Here is a 16,726-nt window from a genome sequence, read left to right on the forward strand (position 1 = left end):
CTGCTGACACTGCCATCACCAGAGCCATCTCAGTAAGAGTGGCTATATAAGATTTTCTTGAAAAGTAAATTTATCACAGATAAAGCTCCTAAAAGTCAGCATAGAAATTATTAATCTCTCAATTTCTTTCCACCCATAGCTTGCCAAAACTGCCTTCACTTTGACAATACTAATTCATGGTAGTCACAAGCTACATAGGCTTAAAATACAGTTTTTGCTTTTCCAGTGTAAAAAAATATTGCCCTTTTTTTTCATTTGTTTTGCTCAATACGTATTAAACTTTTAAATTTTGACAAGGAAGTAGATGTGGCTGTAGTTTGTGTCTGTGATCAAATCCAAATTGATTTGTGTGCTTTAAAGATGAGTGTGCAGGTATGTGTGCAGGTCTGCATACAGGCATAGGGGAGAGACTTATGATACACATCTGAGAGAAAATTGGCTGGATGGTAGTTGCTGGAAAATAATTTCTTAACACTGTAATTATGCCTTAGAGATTGAGTAGAACTCAAGTCCTACCCATGTTTGTGACCGTACTCTCTTTTCTGCTTATCTGATGTGACAGATGTGCTGATATGATTACTGCTTGTTCTATAGGAGGAAAATACCAATTGCCCCAGACAATTAATACAATACAGAAGTCAGTCAATATTAAATAGAGAATAAATAGTGCAAATTAATTTAAAATATATTTCATAGTTATGTGAAGTAGGCTGGTTTTCGCAATTTAATTACTGTCGTGATAATAAAATGCTTTCCTATACAATGTTATTGAGCTAGAGCCTTCTGTGACCCATTGACATATTAATCTATCCCCAGATAATCTTACCATCAGTTCAGCAACAGAATATTTAAAGAATGTTTTGAGAGATTGTTGTTATTAGTTGGGGAACAGTATTTTTCATATTTGTGACTACAGAGGAAATATGAAATATTTTAGAGGTGACCCTGTGACTTAATGGACAAAAAATTATCAACTTCCATTCTATGCCCTTTATAGGCATTGCTCCTTAGGTTGACCAAACTTTTGTGGCTAGAGATCTGACTCAAGGAAACAGCATGAAACAGGGGAGGTTTAGATGGGATATCAGGAAAAGGTTCTTCACCCAGAGCATGGTTGGGCACAGGAACAGGCTCCCCAGGGAAGTGGTCACAGCACCAAGCCTGTCTGATTTCAGTAAGTGTTTGGACAACACTCTAGGCACATGGAGTGATTCTTGGAGTGTCCTGTGCAGGTGCCAGGAGTTGGACTTGATGATTGTGATGGATTTCTTCCAGCTCAGGATATTCTATGATTCTATAAACATGTAACAACTTTTTTGAATGCACAATCTAGTATAGGAGGTATTATGATGCCAATGATTCATGTTATGCTCGTTCCTAAAGAGCAGTGATGTCAACATCACATTCCAGTAATATATTCCACGTTTATTTGCTTTCACATGTTTTTTTAGTTGCAAAAAAGTCTTTTCCTAGTTAGTTGAAGTTAAAAAAAAATTTGAAAGTGAGTTACAGAAGACTGAGATTTGAGGGAAATGTTCCAAGGAGAAGGTTTTCCATTCTGCGACATGGCTCACAAACAGAAAGGATTTCAAAACTGTAATTTTAACACATTTCTGTTGAATTGCCAATTTAAGATGTCATCTTGTCAGATCTGAGATGTATCCTTTAAGGGATGTTAATTGCCTTTAGAGTTTTAAAATCGTTATGTTGATTCAGCAGTAGGTGGTGGTGGCCTACTTTGTTGAAGGACACCACTCTGTAGGTGTCTGCTTCTTCTTAAACTTGTACCTGATCTTGATCTTGCAGTGAGGGCTGCAGAAGAACAAGGAACACAAACTCTTTGCACATTTGCCTTCCATAGTAGAGGAGTGCATTATAAGAATTTCATCTTTGGATTTTCTGCAACTGGTATGACTTATGATGTCTTGTAATACAGTTAAAAGAAAATTTGCCTGGAGAATGAGCTTGTTTTTTTTAACTTACACAATTTTGATTTTACCAGATTTGTTAACACATTGCATTTTTTTTTATTAGCTTGTGTATAGTGTAGATGCAGTTAGTACATGATTATGTAAGCAAATATAAAAACTATTATATATTCTATTTGTGTTTCCTAGGGTGGGTGGAGGAAGTGTTAAACTGATTGTTGCATTTGAAACTGTGGTCTGTTCTGCCAGCAGCTGGAACGTGATCAATTAAATGGGGCATATGAAAGGCATTGCTGTTTCATATTGTTAAAGGAAAATTACAAGTAATACTGAGGTCTAAAGATATACTCTAGAAATGACTGGAAATAAATTTGACTCCATCAAAGCAAAGGCATTCAGTGCTGGATTATTAGCATGTTATAGAAAAAATAATAGATTAATATGTTTCATTAATGCTAAGAAAATAATTACATTTTTAGTAAGGATGAAATGTAGCCTAATCAGAAGTAAATTTTCATTAATAAAAACCATGTGATCATGAAATTTCATTAGTCATCTGAAAAAGAAACTGAAGTGGAATTTAATTTTTAGTTAAACTGTGGAGCAGATTTCATTTTCCCCACCTTATTGTTGTGCTTTCATTCCTACTTGTCTCCCTGTACTCGTTAGAAAACTTGAATCGTTACTGTGACTACTGACATCTCAGATTTTTCACAAGCTTCTAGTAAACCATTTAACATTTCTCCACACATCTTGCAATTCTGAAATATTCCTACAGGAGGGTGATGAAGGGAAAGTGGTAGCTTGTTTCCCACCCCAGTGCTCCCCAGGGCCTTCTCTGAGCACCGCAGCCAGGGACACTGTCCTGCCCAGAGCCAGGGGCATGGGGGGCAGGTACCCTGTGAGAGCAGGTACCCTGTGAGAGCAGGTACCCTGTGAGAGCAGGTTTCTGAGCTGCTGCCAGCACTGCTGGAGAACTGTGAGACACAGAAATCTCACTCACCCCTTAAGACCCCTAATAGCTGTAGAGGACTTGCAACACACTCAACAACTTGCTTTTTTGATAAGAAGTGTGATCAAATCTCATTAAGGCTATTCTTCTGAAAACATTTTAATTAGCTGTCTTTAGTGCCCTTGTTCTGCTAGTTTTTTAAGTAATAGGAATTAATTGAAATGCAACTCAAGCATTTTACCTAATTCCTGAAAAGTCACATATGAAAGCATGGTAGCTTAACAAAAACATTAGGCATAACTGTTATGTACACACAGTTGTATTCTATACTCATACTGGAAGCATATGTGAGGGGGATGAGTTTGTGCCAGCCATTGTGCAAGTGAAGTAGCAAAGGGTTTTGCAAAGAAATTAGAGTTGGCTTCTCAAGTGGATTCAGAGTGCTTCAAAGGATGTATAGGAAGTGGGGCAAAAGAGTTTTCAATAGTGGCTCTCCAAAAGACATGGGCATCTCTTTGTAAAGAGGAGTTTAATTTTAAGATCACTATGGAGTAAAGTACTTCCAGTTAACTGAGTGCAAACTAGTGCCACTTCACTCCAGAAGAGCTGCCTCCAAGCTTGGAGTTGCAGGGGAGAGGAGGTAGCCGTGTTTGAGGATTGCCTTGCCCTCCTGAGTTCCGAGCCGGGAAGCAGCGGAGCTGAGGGGAGGGAGGGCTGTGACAGGAGAGCTGCGAACCTCTGAGGAGGTGTCATGTAACCTCTCAGCTGAGGGATCTTCTTATGCACTGACAAGCTGCTTCTCTCTTCTGCCTACTGGGGTTACCACCGCTTTCCAGGGCTTACTTGGGAGTGACATGGTAACAGGATTTCATGATCTAGGAATTAATTTTTCCTTTGCTGCCCAGTGACTTGAGTAATGCATGGTTTGGGATGCGGGGGAGGAGTGGGGTGGGGGGAGAGTGTGCATTTTTTTTTTGCATTTTGCCTAAAGCATATAAGAGATTGTAACAACGCCTTTTTTGTTTTTTCCTCTTTCACAGCTCTAAAGCTATATAATAAACATAGTGCTTTCAGGTTTTTTCAGCTTTCTTTTTATGAACTACTTTAGGAAAAATATCTTTTATAGGAGTGAAGAAACTGTGTGAGTACAGTAAAGTTCCATTTGCTGTTGCACACCCGTTACTCCCTGTGTTGGGATCACTAGTTGCAATTGGGAAGGAACCATCAAGACCTTCTAGTAATTGCAACAAACTGCAAAGAATATGAGGTCCGTAGTGGACAAATTACCAGCAGGTACTTTTGTTGTATAGAGCATCCTGTGGCAATTAGTTTCAGAATTTATTAAACATTGTGTGAAATGCCTTTTCCTTTGTTTTAAGCATAATTAAGTGGTATTTTCCTTTGTTGCCTCCCTTCTTTTATTTCTGTGGGAATCTGGCAAATATCCTCTCTTTAGGCTTTGCATAGTTTTCAAATATTAGGAATATTTTTGAAGGTGTCAGTTATATCTTCTGTTGTTTGTTTCCCTTCCAAATTTATTCCTCCTTGAAAACGACACCTTTCAGCATACTTACTGCACCTACTGCTACCTTTTTTTGTTATACTATGAGTTTGTATAGGACACCCACAACAGCATTATTCAGATATTAGAAAATGTTGAAAGTGTGAAATTTTTCTGTGAAAATATTTATTTACATACTTGTTTGGACCATCTTTAAAAGACTTGTCTACTTGGTATTTATGCAACACTGTCATTAAAGCAGTAATCAAGAAAGGGCTCAACTTTGGAATTAATATTTAATTGCTTCTGTAGAACATTGCTCATGTATCATTTGATGTGTTTCTTTGACAGGGACAGAACAGTTCCTTTATTTTCTCTTGGGGAACCATGATAATGAACCTGTACTTAAACGTTCATGAACACTTTTTCATTTCTTCTCTCTGACACTGCATTCAGATTTGCACTTTTTATTTTATTTGGTTGGTGTGTAAAGCTGGCTTTTCAGGACTTAGGTACTTGGTGGCTAGAAAGATTTGGGATGTGTCTAGAAAATAAAAATCAATAAAAAGCCTAGAGTATTTTGATTGTTCTGTCAAGAAAATAAGGGTGGTAGACATGATGTTAAATTCAATGAATGAGATGCAATCGGATCCTGGAAACACAGAGGTGTTTCTCAGGTGCACTTTAAGGATCCCACCTGGGTCCCTCAGAAGTGAGCCCTGGCTCCTGTGAAAGAATATACTCCCAGGAAACCAGGCAAGGAGAAATCTAAGCAGTCTGCGAGGTGAAAGTACTCCTTTACAGTCACCTTTGCATCTTCTAATTCACTGTGCCATTCTAGGTCAGCAAAATTTCACCTCTATCTTATCCTATTATGCAAAAACACCCTCTCAGTTTTGACCAAGTAAGGATAACAGTGGCTAAATATATACTGTAGGGAAAGTGCATTCTGTGACTCTACACAAAGCCTGGCTGCATCTTGAGAACGTTTTGGGGTAAAACTTCTAAGCAGAGGGCAGATGAAACAGGCAGGCTGGGTGATTGAGGGACTAGGACTGCATATGGGTTGTGTTGTGGAAGACCTGTTTTCCTTTGGTCTGGAGAAAGTGTAATCTCTTCTGCAGTGGGAGGGGAGAATATAAGTTACACCAACACTAAGTGTATCCATTCTCTGTATATCAAGTGGGAGTTTTGTCAGAGTGTTGCATGACAAATGATGGAAAAATACAGAATTTTAGGGAATCAGCTTTTGGTGAAGAAGCATGTTAGTAAACGGGTCTTAATAAGCAGCACTAATAAGATGAGGGATGTAAGTTGCCCTCTGGGAAACTCCTTCCAAGCAGTGTCATGGGTGCAGAAAATTATTAGCCTGGGATTCACAGCCTGAGACAATTCCTATGCTATCTGTAGAATTAGTGAAGACTCTTGATGTATTTACCATTTAAATTTGAAAACTGTGAAGGGGTAGGATTTCTGAGTCCTGGAGGGAATTGCACTACACGTTCACTGTGGAGACTTTCATATTTGGAAGGTGCATTGTTAGCTGAATTAATTGTCAGTAGCAGTGTAGGGAGAAGGGCAACATTTTCCCTTTCCCTACCTTGACTATGTATGATGTAGAAGTGTTGTTCAGATTAGAAGGGTGACTCCTGCTGGTAACATGACACAATGAATGAATCATACCTACCTTTCAACTATAATAGACGACGGCTAGTTCGACTTTGACCTCATAACAAAAGGACTTTTTTGTTGGACTTTGCTTGCACTGAATAAGGAAGTTGTCCATCAAGAACACAATCTTTCTCTAATGGTTTTGGATTGCTGATATTTTCCTGTCTTTTTTAGTGAGTGGGAGGGTTAGGTAAAAACAGAAACAGTAAAAAATTACTTGGCACTTCAGTCAACTCTGAATCAGGTAAAGATTTAGACAGAATGAAATAATCTTTCTTTGGGAAAGGAAGAAAATATTTAGGTATTCACAGAGCAAGGAATTCTATCAGTACTATTGGAGCTATTTTTATCTGTTAAGATTAGTCATTTTAACTTCAGACATAACCTGAATGTAAAATATTTACAATTAAAATTGTAACAATACTGTGTCTGTTTTCTTCACAGGTTTGCTGGTCCTCTGATACATTTCAGAATGCCGCTGGTAAAAAGGAACATAGACCCCAGGCACTTGTGCCATACAGCTCTGCCCCGAGGTATCAAGAATGAGTTGGAATGTGTCACCAATATTTCCTTGGCAAATATAATCAGACAACTGAGTAGCCTAAGTAAGTACATTGTCTTAATAGCTGTATTTAGAACTAATATATTTTACAGTCACAGTGTTTGAAGTAGGAACACCTTTTCAATTTCTCTGTAGAAAGTTGTCACTGGGTCTGGAATGTAGTGCTTTTGTGGGTAGTGTCTAGCATGGATGTCTGTGAAGGAAAACTAGGACATTTTCTAGCAGCACATCTTAAAACACTTCAATCATATATTTCTGTTACCAGTGGAATGTGACAGGAAAAGATATCTGTTAATTAATGAAGTCAGTAATTGCTAACCTTAGAGCAATTCTTGAGTAGGGAATATGACTTAATGAGAAATATATCACTGGTTGCTTAATTCTCTCCGCTTAAACCCTTTGTCATGTTGTGGTCTTTCAGGAAAAAAGAGGAGTTACCTTTTGAAATATACCCAGACATGTAATTATTATATGGTATTTGAAATAGTTAACAATTTTTCTTCCTTCTTCTCCCTCTGTCAACAATTTTACCCTTGGTGCACTTGAGAGGAGTGAATGAATACTTCTCGGGCTGTGAAACTCTGAAGGAGTTTTGCTGAAAAGGCTGATCTCTGACTTGTTTCTTCTTTAAGTTACAGCAACTTAAAAAGTTGTCAGATGAACCAGCACCATCGCATTTTGAATTTCCAATACTGCAAGTGCTTTTTAACTGCTAGGACGTTACTAAAACTACCAACACATTAAATATTTAAATGTGCATGTATTTACATCTACAATGTGAAAAGTCTTTTAGCTCCACCATTTTCTTAGAGTCACAGGTGGTGTAGCCTAGTTTGTTGATTAGATTGGTTTAATTATTGGTCTGATGATATGCTGTATAGTGTCTGTTGTGGCAGCCCTTCACCTGTTAGGGTGCCATTAGATGGTAAACTTAACTGAGGACACTGAATTATGGAATTGAGACAGGAATGCTTACAACACATAAATATGAACATGATTATTATAGCTACAGAAACAAAGGAAAAAACTATTTTAATACTTTTCAGTGAACCAAGAGCATATAATATCAGGATGCAGTATATGATCACCATCTGTGGTTTTGCTTCATTCTGCCAAAAACCCTTCCCAAACTAGCTGCTCATGTACTAGCCTCCCCTTCCAAGTCGCTGTTATTAATGTTGTATTATTTTATTTTAGTTTGCCTATTTTAAAAATTCTTGATTATAAGCTTCATCTGGGGAATTTGCTTTTGTAGGTGGCATGTCAAATATATATTTGGCATTTTCATTTGGAGGTATTATTTGACCCTAAAAACCCAACAGTAACTTTTAACTCAGCATCACAGTCTAGGGTTCCCCTACTGAGATTCAGCTGCCTTTCCTATGTTTTCTTGGTATACAGATCTTATGTTTGATGTTGTATGTGCTACTGCTTGTGAGGAGGTCAGGATGAAGCAATACTAGAACAGAAATAACTCAATTAAGGAAGAAGAAAATAAATTAAAAATATCCGTTGAATGTTCGCACATTTGTTACGTGGTTTGCCTAACATATAGCGCAGAGAAACACTTGCAAGGGAATGTAACCATAACTATGTAACTATGTAACCATAACATTCCTCTTTGTAAAAGCAGTGTGGTTCTTCCCTAAAACATGCATCTATGTGTTTGTACCAAGTTTTTACCTGATACTCTGCGTTTTCAACAAAAACAAAAACAAACTTTTTTCCTACAATTAAAATAGAACGTGTTTTGCAAACTAGTCCTTACTTCTCAGTAGTGCTAAAGACTATTCTTTAAAAATGGGGATCATGTTTCAAAGGTTTGGGTACTTGTGAAAGTATTTTGTTCCAGAATTCTTTTAGCTTTTCTGCCTGTTTATGCTAGGAGCAATACAAATTCAAAAATATTCAGGAGTTCTGGAATAGGAATTTTGTGTCTCATGCTTAAACCCAAATAACCAGTCTTCACTTGGTGTGTCACTGTTAGGGGTGAGCAGCAAGGTCTGCTGACATGCAGATAAATTTTAGTACTTGCCTGTGAGTCACAGCCAGCAGGCATGGTTTTGCAGCAGTCCCCTGGCAACCAGCTCTCTGCAGTCCTTCCCTTCTTGTTTTCCATGGATAATGTGTATATTTGAGAATCAGCCTTTAAATTGTAGACAAAATGAGCTTTACTCTGAGGGTGGAAACTGAAAGCTCTGATAGGGTCTCATTTTCTTTAAACTAAAGCTGCTTTTGCATTTGCTTTTGCTGGTAAAGTTATGCAAATTTAAATGAATGGTCATTGACCTGATTAACAATCAGTCATCTCTGCCTCTAAGATCTTTCACTTCTCTACCCTGAAATAGAGGATCAATCTTCTTATGGTTATGATTCTTAAGACCAGGCAGTCTTAACTTCTCTTCTGACATGATATAAAGAATGCTGTCGTGGAATTGGAGCCACCAGTACTCTAAACAATAACAAAAGTCATTACTGAGAAAAAATTAGCATAGAGTTTTGTCATGTAAGTCATGGGGTCTCCATTTTTGGAGATACTAACAGCTCAGCTGGATTAGTCAAGCAGCTGGATCTAATTGGATCTGCTTTGCACAGGGTGTTGGACTAGATGACTTGGAGGTCTTTTAACCTAAACAGGATTGTGTTTCTGTGATCTTGGATACTACATTTAAATAGGATTTACAAGCAGAAACAGTACCTATGAAATGACAGGAATTCTGTTTTCCTGTATTTCAGTATAAAATTTAAAGAGCTTTACATCACTATGTCAGTGATAACTACCATGTGTCTCCATGAAAATTATCAAACATTTCATTGCTTATTTGATGGGCTGCTTCTAATTGTTTAGTTTGAGAAATTTTTTGACCTTTAAAAGAAGTAGAGATCAAAGGACAAAATATTTATTTCTGCTTTGAGTGATAGTCATTGCCTTTATCCCTGAAGCATGAAAACACGTCAGTCTGTCATGATACAACATACAAAATTTCTAGGAAGTAATTTTTCGTCCCATATTCCCAGTCTTCTCTTACTTCATAAAAGGATCTGTTTTCTGACAGCTTTTCTTAGCACTGTGGCAGAACAGAAACTCTCCGGACAACAGCAACAGCTGTTTTAGTTTCCCAGCCATTCTTCCCTGTGTTTCTTTCTTTCTAACAGTATCTGCTTTGAGGAAGTGCTTGCCTCATGTTTGCAGCAATATTGCACAGACATTAGTGCTCTCTATACGTCGGTCTATGTCAGGGCATAACATTCCTGTGTACATGAAACACAACTGATAGCATTGTGCAGCTGTGCCATTGTTAGAAGGCAGATAAATAGTTCTCTTGTGTGGATGTAGCCTCCTCATTTTGTTCACAGCTATTGACCAATCTTGTTTTTCCTTTTATTCAGCTGTTCCATGGAAACAGAATCTCGGTACCACATAAGAAACCTAACTGATGGGGTTTGTTCTCAGCCCCAGTCTCTGACACCTCCATCTAGGGAGGAGAACATTTCTCTTTTTGAATATGTGCCTTTAATGAATATTGGTATTGCAGGCATACAGACTAGGCCTTTTATTCAATCATAACAAGATGTCATTCCTCATTTTTTCATTTACTTCTGCATAACCACAGAGAATGCTGCATAATTCTGCTAAGCTGCAGTGCCTTATATGTTAGCGAAAACAATTTTCGCTTAGCATTGAATCTTTTGTAGCCTTTTCCCTCTCTGTCTTTTCTGTGTAGTATATCTATTTTTTACCATGTTTGTCTAATTCTTTCTTTTCCTTACCCCTTATTTGTTAGTTTTCAGGAGTGAAAGTCTGACTTGGGAGCAAACAATTTCTCCCCCTTATTTTTTCTTCTCAGATATGCTTAAGTTTTCTTTCTTTTTTTTTTGCTTACCGTGCCTTCCCCAAAAGCATTCATCTTGTGAGAGACACTTTTCTCTTATACTGTGAGAAACACTTTTTCAGCTCAGGAAAACCTGCAGTTTGTCATGACTTAAGGCATTAACATTCAGTAAGTGGGAAATATTTCTCCTGAAAGATCTAGCTGCAAGGTGTTGGGGCTGCAATTAATTTTTAGAACCAGGCCTCTTGAGCTCAAACAGCTACAGCTCTCTCTTCACCCTGTGTGAACAGCATCTTCAGCACATGGTAAGGTTCCTGCATGCTGCATGATTGGAAGGAAGTCTCTGCAGATCTGCAGCTAGAGCTTCAGTCAGTATTTCAGAACCCCTGTGTTGCATCTTGCCCTGCCCATCCTCCTTCTCAGTGTGTTCAGGAAGACATTAATTGTGAATTTTCTTCATTAGTCACTCCTCTTTATTCATTATTACTACAATTGGCAGGGACCACAAGTGTTCTTTTGCACAAGGGGATAAGGAAACTGATGGACTTAAAGCTAAACTCAGCTTGAGAGAACCCCAACCTCTCAAAATCTTCCCTCTGATTTCTTGATGTTGTCTTTGCAGCAGTGGCAATGCTGTTTTGTGCCTGTCCCAAATGGTAATGAGAAAATGAGCAAGGGGTCAGTAAAGTTTCATTGAATGCAACTGTGTGTTAACAGAAAAAAGCCCCACCTGTCATTAATTCCTTGCCTACATAAAGCAGTGAATTCAGGTTGTGTTAGAAATGAAAGGAAGAGCAAGACTTCCCTGTGAAATGATCATTAGCACTGCTACTTTCCACATAAGTTCAGCTCTCAGCAGTCTCTTTCACAGATTTCTGAATATATAATGGTAATCTCAGCTAGTTTACTTGATAATGTCCTCAGTGGGTGGATACAAATGGTATCTCAGACTTCCATGGCTGAAGATTTTTTGGAAGCTGACTTCTTTTTGGATGTCAACCAGGAGCATCAGACCTGCTCTGGATAAGGCCTTTAACAAAGTTTATTTGATACTTTTGATGCCCTGCTCAGGTTGTCTGATAAACATCTGGTTCAATTTTCCTGGCTAAAGGAATCAAGTTGTCTCCTCGGTACTCTGATACTCCTACTGTAAAGCTTGTGGACTGCCCTCACATGTTCACAGTGAAAGTTCCTAATTAGCATCAGTGCCATGTATTCAATGTGTCATTTTACAGAGCTTGCTCAGCATAAGCAACGATGTTCCCATGGATCTGCCAAGGTTCTTATCTCCAAGTTCAGTCTCCTAGCTGTTAGTGCATTTCCTAAGCATTTAATGCATTAGCTGTGAGATTGAAATGATTCTGATGAGAAATAAGCCCAGACTTTCAAACTCAGATACATCTTGTTTTTTTCTAAAAACTAAATTATGTAGTGAAGATCTGAAGCTGAATCAACAGGCTATGGATATGTTAAATGATATGTCAGAAATAATGAAGGAGGAAAAGTGTATTAATAGACTTATACTATCTTTCCTGTTTTGCTATATAAAGGAACCTTGGTTATATATTGTGAGTGGCTTATGTGGTAACTAATTATCCTGAGAGAATATTTTCTAATAAATACACTATATTGTGTAGAAAGAAACTATTCAGTCATGAATAATGTAATTTTGCATAGTATAAATATATTGGGACGGGATTGGGCAGTGGGACATGACAGGTTTTACAGCTACTCTTGTTCTGTACCTTTATTTTTTAGAAAATATAGTGGACAAAAATATTGTATAGTGTGTGAACAGGAATGAAATAATAGAAATCAAGGAATGATAGTGTATAGGTGGATAACAGACTAAATTCTAAGCTTGTTCTTTGAGATGTTTTACCAATTTATACATTTTTTTCAATTGCCAAACCTTTATTTTTAAGCTAATATTATTTTGGGGGTTGTGTAATTCAATATATCAATAAATTTACTATTTTAATATCAAATATGATTTTAGTGACATAACTATTATACTTTGTACTTAATAATGTCACCACATATTTGACGTATTATATATTCTTATAATTTAGTTCAATGATAATTGTGTTGGGTTAGATTTTAGGTTTGTAAATGTTAAAATATGCAAACACTCACACACCACTGAGCTCCAAAAATCTGACAGATCACTTAAAGGCTAAGTTAATTAAGATCAATGCTCCTGGGAAGATTGAACAATTGTCTTATTTTGAATGTCCTGCTTGCTGCATCTTGCATTGGCCTGAGTTTTGCCAGTCATCCTCTTGAATTTCCCAGTATGATGCTGGTTTATGGCACTGAGCACAGTGTGTGGTGAATGTGTTTATCCAGTGCAAGTTCAGAGCATGTTTCACAAAGGCTGTCAGCACCTAACTGGTCTGCAGGGTGCTGCTTCAGGCTGGGCTGCAGTTGAAGGGTTTGGAGCTCTTTTTCTTTAACAATGCTGAAGGATAGTAAAGAAATTACTTCTTCCACAAGTCCTGGTTCAGGACTCATGTCCCGCTCATTGTCTGAGAGCCTGTAACTAAATCTGTTGGTAACTGATCTAGTGTTGCAAAATGATTAATTTAAATGGCCTTTCCTTAGGGTTTGCCAACAGGTACAGCATTGAGAATACAGACAGAGTTCAGGTGGGTTTAAGGACTGGAGTTTTGAGAGGACTGCTAGTGTATGTCCTGATCCTTGTTGTGGTTCTAAGAATTTGAGTAACACAATAATAAAGTCTTTGAAGACATTTATTTGTCAAGCTTTATTTAATTAGACTAAAATACTGCCCAGAACCTGATGTGGACATTGTGGTTGACTTCAGTTCATCTGATACATACCCAGTCCCCTAGAACAAGATAAAAACCCCCATTTCTTTAACCTTAGTATGTTTTCATTTTAGTGTGTTGGAAAATCAGCAATTACTCATTTGTGGATAAAAGCCAGGGAGGTTGGACAAATGCTTAAGAAATTATGGGGGGAAATTAGGAGATAAAACAAATTAGAAGGAACATTTGGTGAAAGCAAAGCACTGTAAAACTGATCAGTATTTTTTGACATTTTATAAGCCATTGTACATTTATTGCCATGGTAATGAATGGAAATTGAGTGGGTGATACATGTTTTGGTGGTTTTAATTTAAAAAAAAAATAGGAAGGCAGTAAGCAGTATAATTTTTACTCTATTTTCAATTAGTAGCTACTAGCTACTGTTCTGTTTTCAGCTCATAAATCTTTTTTAAAAGTCAGAAAAATAATTGTTCAAAAAGCCATCAAAGTACATGCATGTTATTGAGGGGAGGAAGAACAGAACATTGTTTCCAGACATTTTATTTGTCTGTCACAAAAAAAAGATATTGACTGACACCAGAGAGAGCTGCTTTCCTGTATCCCTTTCTTAGTGAAGGTTTAATTGTGATCAGAGCCCTTAGATACATGAGGAAAAGTTATGAAAAGAATAATAAGGTGAATAATAAATTCCTTAATTAAAACTGAATAATAATGTATCCTCTTATGAAAAAAATTTAAGTGCTCATAAAAACAAATGCCAATCATGTTTTGCAAATACAGTAAAATAAGCTTTTCACAGACATTGAATTAATTTAATTGCATAAGTGTATATTGTAGTTTAATTTAGTAGGCAAACAAGATCACTGATCTTTCTGATCTGGTATTTTGAATCCAACTGTGAGCTGGATCCTAAGGCATTAGTATTATAATTGTCATGGGGAACTGTAATTCTCTTTATTGTGCTGTGTGAAACAGCACAAGAGCAGAGTTTTTCAGCAAGCCCATAATATTGTAAAGCAAGCCCATAATATTGTAAATATTCTGAAGTGTTAATGATATCTTGGAATATTCATTGTGTATAATGGAGTTAATTTTGCATCCTTACTCTTCTGACATATTACCTATAAATTATGTGGAATGAGTTCAGCTTTGTTTACTAGAGTGCTTTTTTCTCACACTTTCTTATTTGAATTTGTGACACTTTGTTCAGTATGATCACCTGTAATTGTGTCCTTTGTGATCCATTCAAAACTGAGGGTAGACTCCTATAGAATACACAGAGATGGCAACACAAATACTGGGTTATGTGTGTTATGTACATATTTATACATTCACATATAATATTTTTTAGAATGTAAGTTGTACATTTCACAAAAAGCAAACATTTTGCTTTGCTAGAGGAAGCATTTGGTTAAATATACCGCTGGCTAAATAAAGAGACCACCAACACACAGGTAGGTGGAGACATGATGGTTGGCACACCACTTCAAACATGACAGATTGTTTTTAATATATTTCCCATTTGAGGATTAGTGTTCATAAGCATAGGCAAATTATTCCTTGCAGTATGTTTGTGGCTGTATGCAATGTAATGAAAAGATTTCCAAGAGAGATTATTTGTAGTTGGAGCTCATTAATGAGGTAGATTAATTTTAAGCCTGATGAAATGATACAGATAAAAATTTAGCCTCAAAATACACCTATAAAAGGAAAGTTACTGGATTTTAAAGCCCAGCTTCTAAATTAATTTTCAATTCTACACATGTAATTTTATATTTTATTTTAATTTTAGCCTATGTGTCTCTGAATGTTATGTGAGTTATCTAATTAAAATTAATATTTCTGAACATATTATCTGAAATGCATTAAATTTTTAGTATCTGTGTATTAAAACTTCAACAATGTTGTTCTTAGTGGATCACATTTTTAAGTAATTTCCCTTGTTTCAGGTACAGGTTAAAGAACATAAATTTTTCAGAGTTTCAAGACACATATTAGAAAGTCTTACATTAGGTGAATTGCCAGCTGAGAAGACTTTTACTAACTTTCCGTCTGTATTTTTCTGTGGACTTGTGCTATGAGACAAAGGTTCAGAGGGGGAGTGCCTTTGATCTGCTTCTCACTGTGGCTATTAGCAGCTGCTCCAAGAATGAGAGCAAGACAGCATGTAGGGTATTCCTACTAATCTCCCTGCTTCCAGCATTTTTCAACCTGGAAGCCTCTCCAACCAGCTGAGGTTTGTCTGTTTCCTAATGCTGTGTGTTTCTTTTTCATTACTTTCTATCATTGATTGGAAACTTTGATCTCAGTTTTTTCAAGCAATTGACACATATCTTAATTAACATGGATCCCAGCATAGAAGCTTAGTAGAACTCACCTTTGTCAACTGTGAAGACTGGTGATTTACTCCTATGCCCTGTTTTCTACCTTTTGAGGAATTATTTATCTCTGCCACATCTTTTGTAAGCCCCATCTGTTAAGTTTTCCCCAAACCGTTTGATTAGGGATTTTCCAAACTCTCTTGGAAATCTCAGTAGATCTCTCTGTGCTTCTAAGCCATTCAGAATGTCCCTTTACAAAAGCTGTGCTGCCTCTTCTGGCATGAGTCATTCAAATGTCTGCTAATTCAGTTCTTCATTATGATCTATACTAATTTGTATGGATGTCAGGCTTATGGGTGTGTAGCTCTCAAGCTCTCAAGATGTTCCATGAAAAAAATTTGAACCTTGTTGTTGTGTGTTTCAATGTGTATAAGTGCAATTGTTCCTAATACTTGCTGGTCATTTCTGTCCTTTAGTTTTGTAATTTTTATATAGTCTCTTCAGTTTATTTGGGCTTCCCACAATGAGCTCTTGCATCAGGGTCTCCCCAGTTCCCTTCGGTGGACACCAGTGGAAGGTGTTAAATTAGCTTGTCCACAGGGGTCTTGTCTTCTCTGTATTCCTTCATATTTTCATTGCCAGTCTGCTCTGCAGACTCCCTGGCAGGCTTTCTTATTCCTCATGTCTTTGAAGAAATATTTATTGTTAGTTTGCTAGTTGTTCCTCTTCTATTTTCTTCTTCTGTACATTTCTTCTGATATCATCTTTTATATTCCATTGTGTATAGTCATGCTGGTTTTCTATTGCTGTTACCTAAGTGTTAATAAATGGTGTGTGCTGCCTTGTGCTTACTGCATAGCATCTTTAAGTAGTTTCCACAGGACCTGTATGCATGTAATTTTTTTTTATGTGTTTATATAAAAATGTCCTTGTTTTATGTATACTTTCCGATTAATTGCTCACCAAAGGCAGAATTTCCACAGCTGTCCTTTTATACCTGTCAGAACTTGAGTGCAAAGCAGGTAGTTAGAAATTTGTGAGATTTATACTTCCAAAACCAACATAAGTGCACAAACAGTGCATGAATTACATATGCACAGTATCATAGAAGGCTTTGAAAGCTATCCCACTGTATTTCAGAAGTGTGGCTACACATTCTGCTGTGT

General features: G+C 37.0%; 1 protein-coding gene across 3 annotated transcripts in view; it reads left to right on the forward strand.

Annotated features, from left to right (window-relative positions):
• Positions 1–16,726, forward strand: part of WASF1 (WASP family member 1) — an 87,183-nt gene that overhangs the window by 52,052 nt on the left and 18,405 nt on the right. For all 3 annotated transcript variants that reach the window (XM_058802133.1, XM_058802136.1, XM_058802134.1), the window contains exon 2: positions 6,497–6,657. In XM_058802133.1, coding sequence (XP_058658116.1) covers positions 6,525–6,657 — 133 coding nt within the window. In that variant the 5' untranslated portion in view covers positions 6,497–6,524. The remainder of the gene's footprint in view (positions 1–6,496; positions 6,658–16,726) is intronic.

The sequence above is a fragment of the Ammospiza caudacuta genome, chromosome 3 (genome assembly GCF_027887145.1).
Source record: "Ammospiza caudacuta isolate bAmmCau1 chromosome 3, bAmmCau1.pri, whole genome shotgun sequence".
In the NCBI taxonomy this organism is placed as follows: Eukaryota; Metazoa; Chordata; class Aves; order Passeriformes; family Passerellidae; genus Ammospiza; species Ammospiza caudacuta.